General features: G+C 39.8%; 1 protein-coding gene across 5 annotated transcripts in view; it reads right to left on the bottom strand.

Moving 5' to 3' along the window:
• LOC102540475 (proton-coupled amino acid transporter 2) overlaps positions 1-24,297 on the bottom strand; it is a 135,120-nt gene that overhangs the window by 11,890 nt on the left and 98,933 nt on the right. For 3 of the 5 annotated variants that reach the window (XM_072954358.1, XM_072954367.1, XM_072954364.1), the window contains exons 5-9: positions 7,504-7,594; positions 6,829-6,917; positions 6,192-6,287; positions 2,805-2,889; positions 81-299 (exon numbers count right to left, since the gene is read on the bottom strand). In XM_072954358.1, the coding sequence (XP_072810459.1) occupies positions 81-299; positions 2,805-2,889; positions 6,192-6,287; positions 6,829-6,917; positions 7,504-7,594 (580 nt within the window). Of the gene's footprint in view, positions 1-80; positions 300-2,804; positions 2,890-6,191; positions 6,288-6,828; positions 6,918-7,503; positions 7,595-10,648; positions 10,914-24,297 lie in introns of those variants that run through there. The other 2 variants (XM_072954377.1, XM_006204615.4) reach the window with 1 other exon arrangement.

Here is a 24,297-nt window from a genome sequence, read left to right as displayed (position 1 = left end):
CACTGGCCCCAGATATCACTCTATTATATATATAAAAGCCTCTGCCCACTGGAGGAGTCAGGTGTGTGGTGTGCACTAACCTGGGTGATGTACTGGATGATGATGATTAAACTGACCAGCATGCTGATGTTGGCCAACAGGGAGAAGATGGTCAGGATCCTGAGGTTCCGAATAAGGGCCAGCAGCACCAGGAAGGGCAGGAAGGTGAGCATGTAGAGTCGTGAATCCATGGTGGGCATCAGGATCACTGTCATGTTGTCATGGCAGTTGCTGGTGGTGCCATTAACTGCTTCCACTACCTGAGGAAGGAATAGGGAAAAGCAAGGGGAAGAGTCAGTGAATCTTCTGGCTACCTGATTAGTTCAGTGCCTGGCCCAAAATCAAACTCAAAGAACTGGCATGTCTCACAATGAGTTAGGGTGACTTTAGGACTTCTTACTGTAAATCTTCTGCACCATTCTTTCTCAAAAGAGGACAGACATTTTTCTCTGTCATTTTGGAAGTTAGCCAATATTCTTTCACTAAACTTATTTTTCTATTTGAGTTCCACAGAGTCTGTTCCTTTTGCTTTTAACTGAAAAAGTCCACCGCTTACTATTTCTTAACTGCACCAAAACTGACCTTTTGAGTGACAGAACTCTTCTTGTGAGGACTGGACCATTCATTGCAGGACATTTAGCATTCCTGGATGCAACCTAATAGAAGCTATTAGCATCCTCTGGTCATCGAGACAAACAAGGAACACCCCACTGCACACTGTACAAACATCCGCTTGGCAAAAGTGAGTGTTGGGGGAATGGTACCATCCTCCTTTGGAATCAGCATGACTTAACTGATGCAGTCTCATTGTACAAGCAACACAATCTACTACAGAACAATTACAGAGTTAGGCAAGAAGAAAACGTTAAAGCAATGATAATCTCAATATCCATGGGTAGCCATGGTAATGCCTTGTGATATATTCATCTGTACATTTTCTGTGTATGCAATGCCACAAATTACATGCAATATACACATCCCTCTTTATTTTACAAAACTGCAATCATAGCATACACTTTTATTTTGAAATCTCCCTTTCACTTAACTACACACCTGGATACCTAAATGAATCATTAAGCTTTGTTTTTCTCTGATTCCTCCCTACAGTAGGGAAAACTACTTGGAACATTAGCCAGGCATTCAAGGCCCTCTATAAATAGGCCCATTCAACTGTGAAGGCTCTTCCTTTCCCAAGGCCCACACCTTCCACACCTTCTACAATCACTTGTATTGTCTCTACTGAGCAAGCCCCACACATTCTTGCCTCTAGGCATTCACTCCTTCCTTCTCCCACCTTGGCTGCCATCACTTCTCCTCTAACCTGCCCTTCAATGCCCAGCTCAGGTGCATCTCCTTAAGGGAGCCTTCTCTTGCTCCAATTATCTTTCCTGCTTCCACACATTTCTGCCCCTTAGTTCACAAATAAGCACCCCCAGCCTCAAGGTGTTAGAGGTGTCCTGACCCAGCACCAAAATATTATACTGATAGTTAACTTTTTATATGTTTTAGAGCACATCCCACTTAGTCCTCAGACTCCTTGAGACATGCTTACCTTGTCTCTAGACAGATGACTGATAAAATTCTGTCTATATCATTGATTTCCAAGCAGCAATCTGGCAGGTAAGAGCCTTTAAATCAAACCCTTGACCCAGTAATTTTACTTTAAAATATATACACACAAATATATTATAAGGAATAAAAGAATGTACAAAGACTTATGTAAATTATAGTAAAAAAGAACAAAGGGAAACAAAGAAAATATCCAATCATAGAACACTGAAGTCATCTGCATGATGGAAAATTATGAAATTATTAAAAACTACACTAAAAATGTAAGGACATTGAAAAATGATAATCAAAACAATAACCATGAGTGGTTGGATTAAAAATAATTTTGTTTTGTTTTGAGACGACATGTGACATAGTGTTTAAGAACTTAAGCTGTGATGATGAAAGGCCTGTGTTTTTAATCTTTGCTCTGTGATGTTATTAATATACATTATAGAGTTCACAACATCAGTTTTCTCATCTGCAAAATGAGAATAACCACAGTATCTACTCTGATATGGCCATGAAGAGAATTAAATGAGGGAAAGCTTATACAATGCTCAGTACTGTACCTGACGCTTAATAGAAGCTAACTCTGAATGCTTACTGTTTTTTTTCCTTCCTTCTAATTTCTTTTTTTTATATTTCCAATTTTCCGGTATTACTAAAAGCAAAACAAACAAACAAAAAAACCTCTATAGAATCTAAAGAATCAGTTTTTTTAAGCTTATTGACTGACAAAGAATAGCTTCTGTTATTACCCATATTATTTTGCTCAAATTGCTACAAGATAACTATTGTGATAGGTCAAAAGAACTTCTTGGGGACAAAAACTGTTAAATCATAGAGATTAAGCACCTCAAGGTAGATAAAGATGACCCACAGGTTAGGTATCATCCAAAAAGGCCTATATCAGTTCGAGAAGAGTTAAAGATGATTAAGTTCCAAGGCAGGATGACAGACAAAATCCAGGGTTTCCTCCAGCTCAATTTTAAAAACCAATCTTGAGGACAGGTCCAGTTTTAGAGACAAAACTTGGACAAAGGGTGCTGCGGAAAAACTAACCATTTACGGAAATCTGCAGATGTGTGAACTGGGGGAAGCCTGGGTTCTTTGATAACATCTGGTTAACTTCTTTCTTTGTATGATGAGGACACTAGGGCCCAAAGAGAAGAAGCCATGTCCTTTTCCCTCCCTTATTCTCTAGAAGATTCTACCTGTTTTAAATTATCGGCCAGAAACACAATGTACACGCAGCAGAAGCCCAACTGGGTGACTATGAGAAAGAAGCTCACGATATGCCTGAAAGAAAGGAGAAAGAGAGAAAGAAAACTTGTTATAAAAAGAGTAGGCTTGTCATTTCCATTTCTGTTCCTAGGGGTTGGTGACCCTCTACCAGCACCCTTAGTCCTGCCACCACAGTCAACAATGGAGCAGTAAGAAGGGAGGTAACAATAGTTCTTTAAAAACACATGTTTCTCAACCACCCTCACACTCTCAGCTCAGCAAGTGGTAAAATTCTTCATCGTCAGGAATCTTGCCCCATACCTGGCTCCGTGTTGAATACTAATTGATGTAAGGCAATAGGCCCAATGTTTTTTATTAGCTATAATTAACATTAAAAATTTTTTCCTATCATGTGCCAGACACCATACTAGGCACTGAGGACACACAGACAAGTAACACTGTCTTTCCTCTAGTGGTTTAGAGACTAGTGGATGAGATGGATAAAAAATAATGTGGCAATAAGGACCATGGTAAAGGGGCATTTTACCTGAATTATAGAGCAGACAGCCTTCTTAGAAAAACCCATACTGGGGCAGAAGTCCCTCAGGAATATGAAGAGAGAGAGAGAGAGAGAGAGAGAAGAGGAATAAAGGGGAGGAGGAGACGGCGAGGAAGTGGTGAGGAAAGAACATTTCAGCAGATGGATTAGGCAGATTTTTCTAGCTGCCATGTGAAGAATCCACTGTAGGGGGCAAGACGGAGGATGGGAAGACTGGACAGGAGATTCTTACAATAATGGAGGTGAAAGATGGCAGCCACCCGGACAAAGACATGGCCATTAGAATGAGAGAAATAAAAGTATTTTAAGAGATGCTAGGGAGCTAGAGCTTACAGAACCTGGTGACCACGTACGTCAAGGGGAAGGGGAAAGGAAATGACCTAAAGTGATTGACAGGTTTTTGGCTTGGACAACAAAATGAACTGGGAAATCAGAGGGAAGAACAGGTTTTAGGGGAAGGGAAAGAAATGACACATTCAGTACCTGAATTGTTGAGCTTGAGGTTCCTACAGGGGACATTCAGGAGACAACCATATATTAATGCTCTGGAACTGCTGATTTGTTAGTAATAGATAAAGCCTTGAAAAGGCAGATCAGTGTTGGAAAGTATGCAGAGTGAGAAGGTTTCAAATCCTAGAGAATGGCAACACTTACAGGGAGGATAGAAACAAAGAAGACTTCAAAGTAATAGCCAGAGAGGTAAAAGGGAAACTAGGGTGAAAAAGGATTTAACAGAAGCCAAGTGAAGAGCTAATGTCTGAAGAAAAGAATAGTCAGTCGTACCTACTGCTGCTGAGAGGTGCTCTAGGGTAAAGAAGGAGGTCTTTTAAGGTGCTGGTGGAAAGAACTTCAGTAGAAGTATAGGACAAGAAAGCCAGGTGACCCACGAAAGAGGTGTGAATGGCGTCTATGGAAGTAAAGTCAGAGGGTGGGCCATTCTTTCACGAAGCTAGAGTGTGAGCTCCAGTCTTGAAGGTGCCCATTTTGTTCATAGTTGTGAGCCCACTGCCTAAAGTACTTCCTGTCATGTAGGTATTCAGTAGGTATTTGTTGAATGACCAGATAATGAATATGAGATAGGATGGTAGCTAAAGGAAGGTATGAGGTCCAGGAAGGTTTATTAATTTATTTTATCATTTTTAAGATGGAGATACACGAACACATTTTAATGTTGAGAGGAAGAGCACACAGTTCAAAAAAGAACTTCAAGTCATAGAAGAGCAGATAATTAGCAAAGCAAAGTCTCTAAATAGAGCAGGAAAAATCCACTTTATATGCCCAACAATGAGTAGAAGGATTTGAGGGGTTGTGACAGACAAAAGCTTGGGTCACACAATTGGGAAAATACTGGTAATCATCCCATAGCCTCCCTAATCTGCTCATAGGTTGAATTTATTAGCTCAGTAAGTGAATGGGCTTTGGGTCAAGAGAGGTGCCAGACCCATGATGCTCATGGGCAGGGCACACCTCAGGTGGTGCAGTTCAGGGTATCACAGTTCAAGAAAGACTTTGATAATCTAGAGGTGCTCAGAAAGGAGTAGACAGACAGGGAGGGGACAGGTCTGAAAACAAAGACAAAAGAGTAGATTTAGTCCCAAGTTCTTCATCATCTCTGAAAGCGAAAAGGTGGGAGTTGCAGGAGGAAGACTTCAGCTCATCAAAGGGTGCTTAATGTCATGGTCTTTTTCTCTCTTTATTCTCACTATATACTCTCTCCCTAAAAGACCTCTTCTGTCCCCTGGCCTCATAGCTGACTTCAATTCTGTCCACTGCCTGAAGATACGCTCAAGCCTATACATATACAACTACCCATTTGACATCTCTACTTGAATATCCAAAACAGAAGTCATCAGAAATCTGAGTCAACCTTGACTCCTTTGTTCTCCCACAACCACAGGATCCAAATTATTATCAAATTCACTTTTCTCCATTGTCACTGCCACCAGCTTGGACCTAGCCATCATTACCACCTGCCTGGACCTTGTCAACAGCCTCCTCATGGGTCTGACTAAATCTATTCTTGCTTCCTTACAATCTATTCTCTTTACAGAAGCCAGACAGATCTTTAGACAATGCAACTATGACTAAAACAGGAAAGCCTCTGATTAAAAGCCTCCAATGGTTTCCTGGTTGCTTTTAAGACAAGAAAAAAACCTTGAAGAGAGTCTAAAATGTGCAGCTTGGCTGGGCCCCTGAATCTTTCTTCAGCATCATCTCCCTGACTATCTGCCCTCAAGTGACCTGGTCTTCCTGTCCCCTGAAACCGTCACATACTCCCTCCTGCTTCAGGACCTTCACATCTTGCTCTTCCTCCTGGAAGGCCCTTTAGGCTCCTGCATTCCCCTAGGTAATTCCTCATTCCTAAGACTGCCTTCCTTTGGAACTCACCTCAACTGTTCCACCCTAGGAAGCCTACCTGAACCCACGCACATCTCCTTACCTGTACGGCAGCAGCTAGTACTTCTTTCCTTCAAGGTACTTGTCCTAGTAGTTACTAAGTAACTGTGTTCTAAACTAATGTCCACCTTTCCCACTGGACTATGGGTCCTGTGATGGCAAAGCTTTGTTTGCTTTGTTCCCCACGGTATTTCTAGGGCCTAATTCTAATAAAGTGAATAATATTAAAGCTGCATAGCAAAGAAATACAAGGGGATTGCTGGGGATATACAAGGAGTGGGACCGGATAAGGAAGACTGCCAATGAACTCCTTCCATGTGAATTGCAATATTCTGTGTTACATAAGCCAAATTTCCAGGGAAGAGGGCATTCCTGACAGCCACATTTCTTCTCCACTTTGGGTCAAGCAAGAACAAGGTACCTTCCCCAATGTGCATGGTTCCGGAGCCAGGTGCTGGGGCTGGCTTCTAGTCCGTGCATCACTGTATCCCCATAGTCCATAAACGGTTTGTTAAGCCTGAAGGAGAGAGGACATACAGTTACCAAGAGGCAGTTTAATCTAAGGTCATATACTGAGAAGTCAGTAGGCACATAGCACAGCAGGACCTAGCTGGAGTGAGAAGAACATTGGGGCAGGGAAAAAAGTATTTTGACACCTGGTGGTATTTCCTTGGTGGCTTGTTTTTCTTGCCTATTAAGTAGGGCAGTTACTACATAACAAGGGTAATAATATATGCCTTGCGTGGGTACAGTAGTTTTCATATCCATGATCCCATTGGATCCTCACGACAATTCTCTGAGGCAGGGTTAGGCATGGATTGTTTATGCCCAATTTACAGATGAGCCAAGCAGATAGGCACAATGGCCTGATTGAGATCACCGAATGAGTCACATGGAGGAGTCTCACTTTAGGTCCCTGCCCTGAATGCTTTTCTCTTTTTCTTGGCCTTGTTGGAGGAAATTAAGAAGTAAACTCTTGTTTATATGGGGTATAATTCTGGGATGTCCCTGAGAACCAAGCACCAAAGGCACTGACATGAGAACACTGTTTTCCTCACCTGTGGCAGAAGTGCTGGGCACACCTGACCAGGATGTGCATACAATGGCAGGAGATGAGGCCCATGGCCAGCAAACTGAGCGGGCCCATCTAGAGGACGGGGATGCCAAGGGGCAAGGCAAGAGAGAAGAGAATGGATCTGTGAATAACATGGTAGGGAGGGATTTGGTAGTTCAGGTTTCATTCAAGACTCAAAGAACTATCTAGCAAACTGGTTTGCAAGGCATTTTTAGCGGTAACAGGTATACTTTGTTTTTTCTTTACTGAAGTATAGTTGATTTACAATGTTATATATTCTTTCAAATATGATCTCAAGTAGTACTCCAATAAAGTGTAAAAAGCAAGTACAATGACGTGTTATGGTGAGAGTAGAGGACTCAGACTTCTGATGTTTAGTGGCCTTTGAGGCATCCCTCAGCACTAGTGTTTTACAGAGCACAACTGGAAAACTAGTCATCCAACCCCTGCACTCCACAAGGGAGGAAACTGAGGCTCAGCCAGTGGACAAATGACTTGCTAAGGCCACTCAAAGTCCATGGCAGAGCCAGAACTCAAACCCAGACTAGATGTCTAGACTCCAGGTCTAGACCAAGCTGCCTTTCAGTAAGACTACTCAATGTAAGACATTATAAACTCTTAGAGGCTGTCCTCCCCCACCTGTGGCAGCCCCTCTTACCAGGATGCCTGCATTCTTCACAGCCAGGGGTAGTCCCAGGATCCCTGTGCCTATGTTACCTTTCACCAGGTGAACCAAGGTCTGGAATGCTCTAAAGGAGAAGAAAAAGACTTGAGGATGTGGGTTCATGGAGGTGAGGAGATCTGACAGGCAAAATCCCTCCTCGTATGCCAAAACCTGAGTTAAGCTGGATAGGTGGGCTCCTGGCCACTTCCCAGTCCCCATGGATTTCCTTGGCACTCGTGGTCTCCTGTAGGGTGACCAACCATCTCAGTTTGCCCAATACTGTCCTGGTTTTAGCAGCTGACACTAAACATATGCCATTAGAACACTAACTATGTAATAGACATTATGCTAAGGATTATATGTATTATCTCATGTAATCTTCTTGTCAAGACTAGAAAGTAGGTTATTGCCTTTATTTTTCAGATGAGAAAACTGAGGAATAGAGATTTTTAAAGTGACTTATCAAAGGATATACTGGGGAGCCAGAATTTGAACCTAGGACTGCGTCAGAGTCCCTGTTCCTCACCTCATTTCTACTGGACTGTCTCCTGGAAACGAGCCCGGACAGATGAGTAAAGGGACAGCCCCATTTCATAACTGAGGGAACTGAGGCTCAGAGAGGGGGCAGGGAATAGCCCAAGGTCATAGAACTAGTAGCAGATAAGGGACTGAACTCAGAGAAGAGGGGAAAGTGCAGGCAGCAAAAAGAAATCATTGTGACTTCTGAATGAAGAGGTCAAATAACTTAGGTCCCTAGATATGGTCTGTTGGGACAGGGTTATTCCAGGTTTGGTTTCCAGAGGAATTTTTCCTGCCAGGCCAGCACATCAAACTGGGGAATGGCATGTCTCCTACCTCCAAAAAAACAAAACCAAAAACTCAGACCCTTTTTTAAAGACTGATGTGAAGGTAATCCAGAAATAAGGTTTCAATCACCAAGGAGAAAGTTCTACGGAGGTATCCTCTCTAGTGGTGAAATAACAAAACAATCTATTTTTATACCTCTTTGTACCTGGACCAGGTTAAACCAAGGTGAGTATTACATCCACAACTTCAGAAATCTTGGAAATTTCCCATGAGAGACTTCCAGTGAGGAGACTTACTGTGAGGAGCAGCAGAGGTATTGTGGAAGGAGCCTGGTCCCTGGACAAACCAGGGACTAAGACTCAAGGCTACTACTTAACTAGCTGTGTTATCTTGGGCAACATGTCTGCTTTACTGAGCCTCTGTAAGTCTTAGGAGGAATGATGTTTTGAAAGAACTGCCCCAAACACCTGTATCTTTATGTTAATCCCTGAATCCTCGAGCTTCCTGAGGATCTGCCCATTGATTTGTTAAGGGTTAAAGAGAAAAATTGCCGGAGAAAGAGGGTGGAGAGTCTCTGCATGCCTTTCTCTCTCCCTGTGGGTGTCAACATCGCTGACGGAGCACTGCACACCACGGGCCTCCAATGATGGGCTTGTTTTGCAACTAGAACCAACGGGTCACTTTGAAATTTCTAACTAAAGGACTTAGGAAATGAGAATTCAACTTTGGGCCACTCAGCAAACTTAATAATACAATGAGCTGTGTAAAACACTGGGCTGGGAGGCAGTACACCTAGGTTCTAGCCCTAAGTCCTTTGGTGACTTTGGAATGTCACTGTAGTCACTGCAGTTAGCTTCTGGGGACTGAGCTTAGTGGCTTCACTAAGCACACTTCGCACACTTCGCCTTCGCAGCCATCCTGGGAGGAGCGAACTGTTATCTCACAGGGGAGAAATTAGAGTACCGAGAAGTTCCATCACTTGATCAGGCTGGTAAATAGCTAAAGTGGGAATTCAAACCCAGTACCCCATAAGTACCCATGACCCCATAAGTACCATGCTTACCCAACCTGTTTACTACCTCCCTCCAAGTCATAAGCAAGTTCTCACTTGCTTTATTTCTTTGATTCTTAAGTAGCTAAAACTGCCATCAAATCATGTTTTAGTTCAGGACATAAGAGCTAAGTGGTTCCTCCAAGACCCTGTGATTGAGAAATAAACTCAGCAGTGGATGCCCCAAGGCCTGGAGACCTCACTCTCAGGACTGCAATTTCTAAACAAGCCCCAGGACTAGCCCTTGGGCAACAGAAGCACATTATAGTGCCAGTCACTGTGTCCACCCCTGAATTGTCCTGCAGGGTGGCAATGGAGAGGGGTTTGCCTGCCTCTTATAGTAACTGCCCCTCCTTGCTGCACACTGGCCCCCCCTCCCGCACAACCTTTCAGATTTAACTTCCACAGGCAACCTCCTTAAATTCACACTGCCACCAATTTATCCCTGTTTTGCAAAACGGAGGCATAGAGAAGGAAGGAGCAGAATCACAATGGGGACGCAAGTTTTCTTTCTACTGTACCGATGGTGTCAACATTTTCTTCTTAAAGTGCAGAACTTTATCACTATGCCAACCACCCCAACTATTTTTCCTCAGTGAACTAGCCATGCTGCCTGAGTGGTAGAAGCAAAGGAGGCGGGAGCCCGGTAGCTTGGCTCTCTTGCAGAAACCCTCTGAGTACACCCCTCCTTGTTACGGTTAGAAAGCACTGTGAGGGATCCCCCACTTCCCCTCAAACACAGACTCTTCCACATACTGCGCTTTAGACATTGTCACTGCAGTTCTCAATTGAAGTAGAAGCCCAGGGAACTGCAGGAAAGAGGCAAGGAAGAGGAAATGCTTGGGTACCTGTGGTTTTAGCTCAAGTGTCACCTTCTCTTCCAAGAAGCCGGGGATTCTGCCCCCCCTCCCCAACATTATTAGAGTTAGCCAGGAACAAATCTGACTCCAGGGCTATACCTCAACTAAAAACAAACAGACTCTAGAGCCACCACTAGATTCCAGCCGCCATCCTGCCCAATGAGCCAGTGCATGTCCTTGGGTAATTTGTCTTAGGTTCACCACCTGCACGAGTTGGAGAGTGGATCACTATATCCTAAGGGCTTTCTGGTAGTCTTCCCTTCTGCCTCTTTAAGCTCTCAACTTGATTCAGCCTCTGACTGTATCTTTTGAGGCTCCTGCACGATGGCTTGTGGGCCAGACACACCCACCTTGGGGTTTTCGCCACTGCAAGCTTCCAGGCTGGAAGGCAGAAATGAGGATGGCAGAAAAAAGCACTCACGTTATGCCCTTCGTCGTTTCCAAGCCCGGCGACTCTGAAGGGCTCCCATCCAAGAAACCGGAGTCCTTGTTCTGCAGCTTCTCGGCACTTTGGGGAGGGGACTTGAGGTCCATTTTGAGGTCAACAGCTCCTGGGGGACCCTCAGCACTCTTTGTCTCGGGCATAACTGCTTCAGAAAGACAGGGCTCCTGGCTATGGTCAGGGGTCTGCACTGAGCAGGAAGGTGTCTAGTCAGGTGCAAACTCCAGCTCAGCGGCTTGTGCCTTAGCAGGCTCTGGCCAAGCTAGAATGAAGCCCCGCCCACCTCCCCCGGAGGGTGCTCCTCCTGCCTGAAGAAGCCCAGTGGAAGAGGATCACTCATCAGCAGGAGGAGAGGAAGGGAGGGTTTTGGGAAAGTAGTCATCCATGTTTACCTAATACAGTAATGGCAACAGCGACTACAACACTGATCATTTTAATAACTAATATTTATTAATCACTTCACTAAGGGATAGACACTCTTCCTAAGTGCTTTACCTTTATTTTCTCATTTAATCCTGTACATTAAATGATGAGGAAATCAGGCTCTGAACTAAATGGATCTGCCTAAGCTAGAAAGTGCCAGAGTAAGGACGATAGCCCAGTGCATCAGGCTTTTTAACCAATGCCCTATTTCTGCCTCTAAGAAACTATCTACACACCCCCACCTCCTTATTCAACCCAGGACAGGGGCTCCACTTCTCACTGGCTGTGTATTTGTTGTAAGGCATCCTCTGGGAGCTCCCCTTTCTTAAGCTGGAAAAAAAGGAGCACTTACTCACCTCTAACTGCTTCTTAGCTTCTGTGAGGCTCCAGGGAGAGAGGAATGGGGATTCTTTTGGGAAGGGGAGGAGAGGCAGAGATTGTACAACCCCTAGCCACACTTCACTGGGTAGGATGCTGGCATCAGGAGAGGCTGTGATCTGCCTAAGGTCACATGTGACAGTCAGGATAGAACTCTGCAGCTAAAGAAGGTTTTGGAGGTTTCTCTAGTGTTCCATTCTCTGTCATTATCTCTACTTCAGTGACAGATGAATGGGCCAAAATTTCCTCCTCCTTCAAAATTATAGCATTTTACTCAAGCCATACCACTCCCCGTACCATTATCCCATGTGCCATGAGCTTTACTTAAATGATCTCACAACTAACTGGTAGCAACTGAGATAGATTTGCCTGAGCCCCTCCCTTACATGGGGCCCTTTCCAAGGTCCTCCAGGCAATTTTGAATTTGTAATTTTGTATTCTTTTTCTTAAAGAGGCCCTCTCCACCCCTTACTCCTACCCACAACCTCATTCCCAGGGTATAAGCTTCAGACCCCATAAAGCCTGTCTACTTTTCTGGGTAGCACTGTTATTTTGTTTTCACACATGTGGAAACCGAGGCTCAGGGAAGTAAACAATAGCTTGCTTAAGGCCACAACAACTCCTTCGCAGAGCCCAAACTCTGCCCTTGTCATATCTTTCTATCTCTGAAGCCTGTAGCTTTGACCACTACACTGACCCCCAGGTTTGAATACTGGCCCCACCCTTCAAGTTTCTTACCCTGAATCAACGGAAACACTGCGGTTTGAGAAAAATCCTCTATTCACTTGTCTGGCACCATTACGTGGCAGTATTTCTGGCCTGAGGAGGCAAGATGCATCCTCTGGCCTGTTTATTCACAGCGTTGAGAGTCCATAATGCAATTCTAATCTCAGATCTCATCCAACTGACAGGTCTTTGTTCTGGCTGAGGCAACAAGATTGGTCAATAAGATTGTCAAGGATCTTGAGATGTTTAGGTATAAGGCTAGTTCTTGTTTCCTCTCCAGTTGTGAGAAGACCCCAAGTTAATCTTCAAACCTTTGGGAAAGGGTTTGCTGGAATATCAGAATTTTGCTGGGGTCCTTTCCAGATATCAGGTAAACGAATACTTGCAGGGCACTGCCTGCAGACTTCCAACTTGTACCACCTGTCCGCAGGCAGGAGGGCATCCTCCAGGGTGGGAGCCTCCAGATAAGCCCTTCTAACACTGGCCCAAGCATCTGCGGCTCTGGGTTCCACCACGGCTCTACTGTGAAGCTGATGTGACCCTAGGAAAGGTATTGCTCCTCTTTCCCCCTTGCTGGGACACAGGCACTAGGTTATAGAAGACTTTTGAAGAACTGAAGCCCCCAGGGACTGCGCTTTTCATTCTCAATGGATGCTGAGATACAGGCCTAGCTTCCCTTGGGGCACAAGCAACTTATGTAAGGACTGCCTAAACTGCTTGACATCTGCACAGACAGTGGAACAAATGGGATTTTAATCATGATAATCTTTTATCATCCTTTAGAATAACTAGGGAGCCTTGTCTTTTTTTTTTTTTTTTCTTTAACGGCAGTTTGGAAAGTTGGTGTGTTATCAGAACCATCTGGGAAGATAATAAAGCACAGAGAGACCCAGACTCACTGAAGTAGGAAGAATTTGGGCCTTTTTGTTTTTACTACGTTCCCTAGGTGGTTCTGATACTGGCCAGAGTTTGAGTTCTAATATTCTGGGGAGTAGGAGGACTTGCCCACTCTTTAATAGATATCCGAGGCAGAGATCTGGGGAATGCTTTGCCTGAGGTGGTATAATCTATAGAGATGAACACAAGTACTCTTTTGGGCTGGAAGTTAGGGACTTCAGAAACAACAATGCAACCAATACATGAGTGAAATTTATTACCTTATCCTTGTTCCCTCAGGCACCTTTTCATTGCCTGTGGCTGTTTACTGTGGTTCTCCCATTGCCTAGGTAATAATTCTAATACTAACTCACTTGTGCCTAGCTTTAGACTAAGTGTGTTACATAAGGTAGGCACTATTAATTATCCTCACTTTATAGATGAGGAAACCCAGGCTCAGAAAGTTTACTTCACTCGCCTAAGGTGACCCAGTTAGTATTAGAGGCAGAGCTCTAATTTGAATTCAAGCCTCTGAAGCTGTAGTTTAGTTATCCTGTTCCCCTACTATGCCTAATGCATAGTAGAAACTCCAAAATTAAAAAACAAAAACAAAAAACACTCCCATGTACATAGCTTATGTGGTTCAAGACTTTGGGGTTTCATGCATCAATCAAATTTCCAAATGAATTTTAGAGACTGGCATTTGAAAACAAAAGATGTTGTCTGTCATTCTGGTAAACAAAGAGTAGTGCCTGTCATTCCCTTTCTACAACCTCAAGCCGATCAAGTCAGTTGCCGACTGATACTGACAGTGCGCCCTGAGGGGAATTCTGTGCTTTGGATACTGGCCCTAGGTAGTTAAGATGCTTATCTAAGGAATAACTTCAATGAACCCAAATTCTTGTACCTTCCCATACAAATAAAAGCACTACAACTTTTAACTTGAGATATGTGTTCCTTGTGATTAGTAGTGGTCTTTTGATGTTTGTTTGTATTTTTTCCCAGCAAAAAACTCATATATCCTGGTTCCACCCTTACCTCTTCGGAGCACTTCCTCAGAGGTATCTGAGGCTGTCTCCTGGGCTATAGTCCTCAGTAAGTTCCCCAAATAAAACTTAACTCACAAGTTTTATGTTGCGCAATTTTCTTTCAGTTGACAATTCAGGTGACTATGAAGGGATCCAGAGCAGACTTTTCTCCTTTGTCTGAGCTCAATGAGGATCCAGAATCTTGATACTAACAGCAGCCCCTTGTGCCTGTCTGCTCCTTGGTGAGTCCAGACGAAATTTAGGTGAGCCTCTCTTTGGTATTGGATTTCACTTTATTGGCTGATGACCCTAACTTTTATTTGGTGGTGGATAAACTCTTTGTTTTTATTTGGTGGTAGATTAACTCTTTCAAGGTTTTTCTTGAAATTAGTTTCAAGAAGTGGTACCTGGGTTATCCAGTTAAAAAAAAACTCTAAGTAAGTTCGTATTGGGTGATTAGGTAGGAGACTGGCCTGTTGTTTCCCTTAAATTGGCTACTTTAATAGAATTTGTCAGAATTAAAGTGAAAATAAAGCATGAGAGTTTTCAGCTCCAAAGAGGAAAAGGGACATCTCCTCCTGGCCAGCAACTGCTTTCTCAGGCAACTGAGAAACTTGCAGGAGTGGTGGAGGCAAGTTCTCATTCCCTGTAGCAGCCCCACAGAGAAACCCACTCATTTTATTAAGAAAACTTGCTTGTTCAGGGACCACACATAAAAGCTGGCCACTCAGTGATGTGAGCACCTATGACGATTTTAAACTGCCAGAGGGAGAAATCAAGACATATAATACAGCTGAAACAATTCTTGGATGACATGTAGATGAATTAAGCTCACAAACAGCACAGTGACCCATCACACAATCACTACTAGCAGTTTTATCTTGACAAACCAACCAGAATGGGAAACAAAGCTTTCAAAATTAAAGAAAGAGGAGTAATAGGTTACCAGCCTTCAACTAACACCCCAGCCAGGTTCATGTACATTACTTATAGAATTTACACTTGCAAATACTTACTTATTTTGGAAAATTACACTAAGGGAGATCTCAACCTAAAATGGTCAACTTGGGGTTTTTTTAGACATTCCAAAATTAATTTTTGTGTGTGTCCACAGCTAGAGAAAGCTGGCCATAAGATCAAACAGACTGAATAGAATGCTTATTTTGATTGGTATTTAGAAACTTCTAAAAGAGGAAATGATAAAGTAACTTCTTTGCAGGAAATCAACCCAAAAATTGCTTGAAACAATATCAGAGTTTATAAAAAAGCTGCTAGTGTTAACCTTGCCTCTCCCTCTGCTACTCCCTCATAACTGCCTGACCCAGATGCTCTCTCTTCTGTCACCTTCACCTTCTGCTGTTTCCCTCAGCCCCTGCCAGTAAAGGAGGAACTTGCACTTCTCTCCTTGTGCCTCTAAGATGTAAATGTTCTAACGGATCTTCTTAGCATTTTGTTCTGTGTTTTGAGAGTCTGTCCTCTGCCATCCAGAAGGTACATTCAAAAAGACTAGGATTCCGAACAGTCTTTTTATCTGGCTGTGCCAACTCTCAAGGAATTTTATCTTAAGGGGTCCCAGTGGATAAGAGGTCTTTGTCATCTCAACATTTGTTGCATCACCTGTACACTGAAGGCCTTTACTTTCTTAGACTTTTTTGGGAGAAACTTTCTAGATCTTGTAAAGGCTGCATCTTTTGTACTCTCTTTTGTGAATGCATCTTGTATCTTGAATGGTTTGAGTTGCTATTAAAATACTATTCGCCAACAGCTAGACAAATGGGTCCTTTAAGTTGGAGAAACTTCTAAATTAGTGATTTTTTAAGAGAACTCTCTTACAAATAGCTGTTTTTTATTGGTAGCTATTAAAAGACCAAATTAGAAGGTGTATACAAAAAATATAACAGTTAACCGTTATACTTTGGTAACCATAAGTTTGCTTTCTATGTATGTGAGTCTGTTTCTGTTTTATAAATAAGTTCATTTGTGTCATTTTAAAAATTCCACACACAAGTGATATCATATAATATTTGTTTTCCTCTTTCTGATTTACTTTACTTAGATAATCTCTAGGTCCATCCATATTGTGGAAAATGGCATTATTCCATTCTCTTTTATGGCTGAGCAGTATATATGCCACAACTTCTTTATCCAATCATCTGTTGACGGACATTAGGTTGATTCCATGTCTTGGCTATTGTAAATTGTGCTGCTATGAACACGGGGGTGAATGTATCTTTTCAAATTAGTCTTCTCCAGATCTTGATATGCCAAGAAGCAGAATTGCTGGATCATATGGTAAGTCTGTTTTGAGTTTTTTAAAGAATCTCCATACTGTTTTCCACAATGGCTGCACCAAACTACATTCCCACCAACAGTGTAGGAGGGATCCCTTTTCTCCACACCCTCTCCAGCATTTATCTTTTGTGGACTTTTTAATGATGGCCATTCTGACTGGTGTGAGGGGATACCTCATTGTAGTTTTGATTTGTATTTCTCCGATAATTAGTGATATTGAGCATCTTTTCATGTGCCTATTGGCCATCTATATGTTTTCATTGGAGAGATATCTGCTTAGGTCATCTGCCCATTTTTCGATAGGGCTGTTTGGTTTTTCCTTATTGAGTTCTATGAGCTGTTTGTACATTTTGGAACTTAAGCCCTTATCAGTCACATCACTTATCATTTGCAAATATTTTCCCCTGGTGTGTACACTGTTTTTCATTTTGTTTATGGTTTCCTTTGCTGTGCAAAAATATAAGTTTAATTAGGTCCCATTTGCTTATTTGCTTTTATTTCTGTTGCCTTGGGAGACTGACCTAGGAAAACATTCTTAAAATTTTTGTCAGAGAATGTTCTATGTTCTCTTCAAGGAGATTTATGGTGTCCTTTCTTATGTTTAAGTCTATAAGCCATTTTGAGTTTATTTTTGGGTATGGTATGAGGGAGTGTTCTAACTTCACTAATTCATACACGGCTGTCCAGCTTTCCAAACACCACTTGTCAAAGAAACTGTATATTTTCTCCATTGTATATTCTTGCTTCCTTCTCAAAGATTAATTGACCATAGGTGTCTGGGTTTATTTCTGGACTCTCTGTTCTCTTCCAATGATCTATATGTCTGTTTTTGTGCCAGTACCATGCTGTTTGGATTACTGTAACTTTGTAGTATATTCTGAAGTCTGGGAAGGTTATGCCTCCAGCTTCACTCTTTTTCTTCAGTATTTCTTTGGCAATTTGGGGTCTTTTGTGATTCTATATAAATTTTAGAATTATTTGTTCTAGTTCTGTGAAAAATGTCTTGGTTAATTTGATAGGAATCACATTAAATCTGTAGATTGCTTTGGGTAGTATGACCATTTTAACAATATTAATTCTTTCAATCCAAGAGTGTGGGGTATGTTTCCATTTCTTTAAATCACCTTTAATTTCCTTTATCAATGTTTTATAGTTCTCAGTATATACATCTTTTACCCCCTTAGTCAGGTTTATTCCTAAGTATTTTCTCTTTTTGATGTGATTTTAAAAGGGAGTTTTTTTTTTTAACTTTCCTTTTCTGATATTTCATTGTTAGCGTAAAGAAATGCAATGGATTTCTCTATGTTAGTCTTGTATCCTGCTACCTTCCTGAATTCATTTATCAGCTGTAGTAGTTTCTGTGTGGAGTCTTTAGGGTTTTCTATATATAGTATCATGTCATCTGCATATAGTGACAATTTTACCTCTTCCCTTCCAATGTAGATGCCTTTTATTTCTTTTTCTTGTCTGATTGCTATGCTAGGACTTTCAAAACTATATTGAATAGAAGCTGTGAGAGTGGGCATCCTTGTCTTGTACTAAATTTTAGTGGGAAGGCTTTCAATTTTTCAGCGTTGAGTATTGTGCTGGCTGTAGGTTTGTCACAAATAGCTTTTATTATGCTGAGATATGTTTCCTCTATACCCACTTTGGTGAGAGTTTTTATTATGAATGAATGTTGAATTTTATCAAATGCTTTTTCCGCATCTATTGAAATGATCATGTGGTTTTTGCCCTTTTTTTTGTTGTTGATGTGGTGTATCACATTGATTGATCTGCGTATGTTGAACCATTCTTGATTCTGGGATTAATCTGAATTGATCATAGTCTATGATCTTTATTATGTGTTGTTGGATTTGGTTTGCTAATATTTTGTTGAGAGTTTTTGCTTCTATATTCATCTGAGATTTTGGCCTGTAATTTTCTTTTTGGGTAGTGTCTTTGTCTGGTTTTGGTATCAGGGTGATGGTGGCTTCATAGAATGGGTTTGGAAATGTTCCTCCCTATTCAATTTTCTGGAAGAGTTTGAAGAGGATAAGTATAAGTTCTTCTTTGTATGTTTGGCAGAATCCCCAGTGAAGCTATTCTGTCCTGGACTTTTGTTTGCAAGGATTTTTTTTGTCTTTTCCATTTCAGATTCTCTTTCACTTCTAGTGATTGGTCTGTTCAAATTATCTACTTCTTTTTGATTCAATTTTGGTAGACTGTATGTTTCTAGAAACTTGTCTATTTCTTCTAAGTTGTCCAATTTGTTGACATATAATTGTTCATAGTATTCTTTTCTTTTTTCTTGGTATCAGTTGTACTTTCTCCTTTTTCATTTCTTACTTTGTTTATTTGTGTTCTCTCTTTTCTTCCTAGTGAGCCTGGCCAGAGGTTTGACAATTTTGTTTACTCTTTCAGAAAACCAGCTGTTGGTTTTATTGATTCTTTCATTTCTGTTTTATTTATTTCCTTCCTGATCTTTATTATTTCCTTCCTTCTACTGACTTTAGGTTTTGTTTGTTCTTCTTTTTCTAATTCTTTTAGGTGGTAGGTTAGATTGTTTATTTGAGGTATCTCTTGTTTTCTGAGGAAGGCCTGTATCACTATGAACTTCCCTCTTAAGACTGCTTTTTTCCCTTAAATTAAGAACTCTTTTAATTTAAAACAAACAAACAAACAAATCTGATTTGGGAAGTCTTATTTGTAGTCTTGGTTTCCCCTCAAAGGGTCTTACAGATGCTAATAAAAACATTAGATTAATTAATGTTAATTAGGTTGATTAACAGGGGACTAAGAAGAAGCTGAGGGGAAAGTCAAGAGACTTCTTCCCAAAAAGGTGAAACTTTTAAGACTACTCTTCCCAACAGTATGGAAGGCTTTAGATGGTTATTAAGAAATAGAATAAGTAAAGTGGATATTGATGGCGTTAAAACAAAGGTTTTGATACAACATCACCCAAAGCTGGATGGGCCAAAGGGACTCCCTATTGGTCACGCCAACGTTAAAAGGATGAAAGAAGTCTACTCTATTTACCTCTAATTAAAAAAAAAAAATGTATAAGGCTGGAAGAAAATTACACAGAGATACTTGATAAGCAATTGCTTGGGGGCAACAGTTAGACTAATTAATCAGGTTAAAGACTGACAAAAGGGCCTGAGCCTCTTGGCTCAATCCTTCCCCAGGAACCCCAAAGCCTTTTATACAAAAATGGATAAAATGGCTGGGGGATAAAAGGGAAAGTTTCTGGGATTCCAAGCCAAGATTTGTTGATTGGGTCCTAAGGGAAGCTAAAGTTAAAGGTATGAGTTGATACAATTGAGATAAAAGTCTATAAAAATCGGTGTATTTGAATAGGCTTATATAAGATGGTTACATCTCTTTGCTTAATTATTTTACAGAATAGACATTATGTCTCACTGGGGAATACTTTCCCTGCCTGGTATTATAAGACAAGGCTTATAAATCCATCTCCAAAGCAATATTAATTAAAATACTAAAATACCAAAAGAAACCACCAGAGTTACCTGAGCCCACACAACATGAAGTAAAAACTGGGGGTTAATATTCAGGGGCTAGGAAAAGTAATAATGGAGATTTTTTTTGCCCCTAGGGTAAATTGCTCTGGATTTAACTTGTGTACTCAGAAAAAGGGCCTTTTGTTGAATGCTTTGTGCAAACTTCTGAAAAGACATGATAAACTGAATCCTAAATTCTAGAACATAGAACTCTTGGTTTCCGGTTTAGTTGGAAATCTTGTCACTAATTAAAAAGCAAATTAAGGAAAATGTATTTGGGCAAATCAATCTTTTGATATTATTTAGGTGGCATGCCAGTTCTTTGGGGGATTAAAAGCAACTGTCTTTTTTGTTTGTTTGTTTGTTTGTTTTGTTTTCCAGACGGAGGCCATTAGGTTTCCTTATTTATTTTTGATGGAGGTACTGGAGATTGAACCTAGGACCTCATGCATGCTAGGATCCACTCTACGACTGAGCTATACCCTCTCCCCCGAAAAGCAACTATCTTTGTCTTGCAGCTCTCTACATAACAGAAATGTAAACACCCACATTGACCTGAGACTGAGCCTAATTAGCTCAATCAGGTAGAAACTGAAACCAAAGGGAAAAAGAGCTTTTTAAACTCAAACTGCTAAAAAGGCTCCTTCATCCAAAATCTAATTAATAGTCTCCATAAGGATTTATCCAGGACAAATATAAATCTTAAAAGTCTTCTCCACAAATAGTAAAAAGCCTTAGTCATCTGAGCAAATAAATTTAAGTCATTTCAACTGTGATTTACAAACTAGTAAGTTTATATTGTAATACCGGATTCATGACTAAGTTTTAAAAATGAAACTATAAGATCTCTGGTTATGTCTGTTTAAATGTCTTTGTGTGCATTAAACATGTATGTCTCTACCTTCAGATAGTATTATCAAAATTAAATTTGTAGAAGAGCTTTATTTAACTGACTTAAAAAGAAACGCTTACAAGTTAAGTATTTCTAAATGTAACAGAAACTAGCCCAAATGAATTTCAAGTTCACAAGATCTAGGAAATATTCAATATTAAATTAATATTAGTTACTAAAATTTAAGTTTGTTGGTTTAACTAATATAGACATGTTACTTTTATTGCACCTAGGTTTACTAATAGTTAAATAAGGTCATATTACCTACGTTATAAAATTTATCAGTAAGAAAAATGGCTGACTTGGTTTAACATCTCATAAATGTTTCATGTGTAATCTAAACACAATTGTTGGGAAAAGTGAATTAAATATATATAGATGAAATAAGAGCTTTTAAGTGATCTCTTTTAAGAATAAATATGTTTCATGGTATGTCTACTTAAAATTAATTTCTCCAGATTTTTGGTAACTTGAAGCTTTACAGTTTTGCCAAGTTAAGCTAAATAATGAAAGCTCATTAAGTATCTATATCATTCCCAAATAAAATAAGATACTGAGACATTCATTGTTGAATACAGGCTTCCTTTTGCAGAGAAACTAAAGATATTTAGGACTACTAATAAAAATTTTTGGTGCTACACTGAAAATTTTTCTATAAAAAAGCACATATTTTTAAATGTTTATAAGTTTGCCAACCTACAGAATAGTAATATAAAAGGGAGTTCATAGTTGCTTACTTCTTAGTTTTCACTAGAAATTAAAGTTTTTAAAAGTTAAGAATTCTAATTAATATATGTAGGTAAAACTACTAAAATTAATAAAGAGAACAACTTTATATGAAAGGAAAAGGTATAAGGAATGGAAATGTATTTTGTTAAGGGAAAAGAAAATAATTTTTTCCTGGAGAAAGAGAAAGAAAGGGAAAAACATAGGACAAAATCTGAAAGTAAAAAAGAAAGTTGTAAAACGGTTGTGGGAAAGGAACTCTGAGAAAAGTTCTACTCATGGTTAAGACTGGCTAAGATTAAAATAAAAAATAAATTTTAACATCAAAAGCTGGTACAAACTATTATGCTATCCACCAGAAATTGACACAACATTGTATATTCACTATAATTCAAAAAACAAGTAAAAAAAGAAAAAGGTGGTACAAAACTAGAATTTGGTTTTCTCTCTGTGTTAAGAGAACAAAATTTTCTTGGCATATTGATCTGCTTTTGATAATGGGTTGTAAATTTTCTTTACCATTTAAGTTATCTGTTGTAACTTTCTGTATTTATCTTTAAAATTGTTTATTGCCACTCTGGTTGAATGAATAAGTATTGTTTTGCAGTGATCTATGATCCTAACTGACCAAGTGTTTTAAAACCTTTTGATATCTTTGACAGACTCAATTCTAAATGAAGCTCTTTTGACCTCTAGCTAACTTTGGGATGCCTCAAAGGAACCCTGAAACACCACCAAAAGAGAGAGATTAAACTAGTTAGGTTTATTTTCTATGTTTAATTACATGGGAAACATTGTCAAATAAGTGGCAGTAAACCTTCTTAGGTTATGCTGTATGGGTATGTATCATTAATATAGATATTACAAAAATTATATGGAATTCCTAAAAATCTGGTAAGTCTGGTATAATTATTATCAGTCATAATTCTAGTTATATTAAAATGTTGTATGTCACAGAAATAACCAAGTTTCTTTGTCAGCTGCATGTAATCAGATCTTTAACCATGCCATTTAAAGTCATCTGTCATTGCTTTACTCTGATGCTTGAAGATTTTTCAAGAAGATTCATAAAAGGGACTTTTTGACAAATAAGGTTTCTAATGACTTTTAGATCATATTACTAAACAGGGTAAGAAATTACAAAACTCTAATGGAAAACCTGATGCCTTCATCCAGATCAACAGGAATTAACTGCATAGGACTGAATAAACAGATAAATATGATTTATAATTTTATGACTTTTTGTCTGAACTATTACAGGCTTTTAATCTTTGTTTTCTAGAAAATTTTTCCTTTTATGCTAACTATGACCTACAACAAGTTGATAAAGTATACCTTTATAAATGAAGATGAAATATTTATCTTTTTCTCTCTGCCTGATCTGTCCAGAATTTGGCTTCTCCAGCTGGTTTCCCTCTGAACTTGATAGTTTATTGTGATTCAAATTACAACTACTTATACTAATCATTGTTTTAAATTGTTCTCTCTTCGTTGTATTCAAAAGGTTTATGCTTTGTGTCTCTCTCTGGTGTACTATGATCTTATTAATGTTACTAGCTATATTACTTATATCCTGTCTATCTCTTAAGATTGCTGTCTCTGGCTTTACCCAATGTGTAATCAGGCCTCCAACAAAGTTAATGATGGCTAAATGTCTTGAGGCAATTGATCAGATATATAACTATATAAAATAATTGTAATAGTGCAACTCTAGATACAGGAAGAAGCAACAAGGGAAAATAGTTCCTGGATCATAACAGACTAGTAAATTAGTTGATACAGAGAATTTTGGGTTATCAACAGGGCCTAACCCAAAAAATAGACCATTGAGTGGCTTACCAACAAAATCCTAGTCTGATTTAGTAATGAGACTTCCTAGCACCCTGGGACAAACTGGTCATGAAACTGGTCCCAAAACGTGGTCAATTTTATGACCCACAGGGAACACTATAAACAAAGAATGGTGCCTGCCATTCCAGTTCTACAAAGATCAAGCCATTAGCCACTGCAGTCTCCCACTGACAGTGCACCTTGGAGCATTCAGGAAGCATTTTATGCTTTGGATACGGGCCCAAGATAGTCAAGATGTATATCTAAGGAATAATTTCAATGAACTGAGATTCTTGCATCTTCCCATTCAAAAAAGGCACAAAATCATTAACTTGACATGTATGTTCTTCGTGATTAGCAGTAGTCTTTTCATGTTTGACTACCTTTCTTCTCAGTTAAAAAACCTTCTGTATATTCTAATTCCTCCCTTATTTCTTTGGAGCACTTCCTCAGAGGCATCTGAGAGGCTGTCTCGCGGACTATAGTTGTCAGTAAGGTTCCCGGATAAAGCTTAACTTGCACTTTTTACTTTATGTTTTTTCTTTCAGCTGACACATTGCCAAATTCTCATTTTTCTCTGTAAGAATCTTAAAAAAATTCCTGTTATTTCTTTTATTTTTTTTTTTTAACATTTTTTATTGATTTACAATCATTTTACAATGTTGTGTCAAATTCCAGTGTTCAGCACAATTTTTCAGTCATTCATGGACATATACACACTCATTGTCACATTTTTTTCTCTGTGATTTATCATAACTGTTATTTCTTAAAACAAAGAACATTTCAACCCCTCAATGCTGAAGGACGCATCTCGGGATAAAGGACACTGTTTTAATGCTAAGAGTACTCCTCCCCTTTCTCGTTAGTCAAAGCTCTGTTCCTTTGGTTCCTCATTGTGAAATGATGAGTGCATTTATTGTTTTCCAGGCAAAAGGGAGGATTCAATGAGAAAAGGGA

Source organism: Vicugna pacos, chromosome 3, assembly GCF_048564905.1.
Source record: "Vicugna pacos chromosome 3, VicPac4, whole genome shotgun sequence".
NCBI lineage: Eukaryota > Metazoa > Chordata > Mammalia > Artiodactyla > Camelidae > Vicugna > Vicugna pacos.
This window is presented reverse-complemented; position numbering and strand designations above follow the sequence as displayed.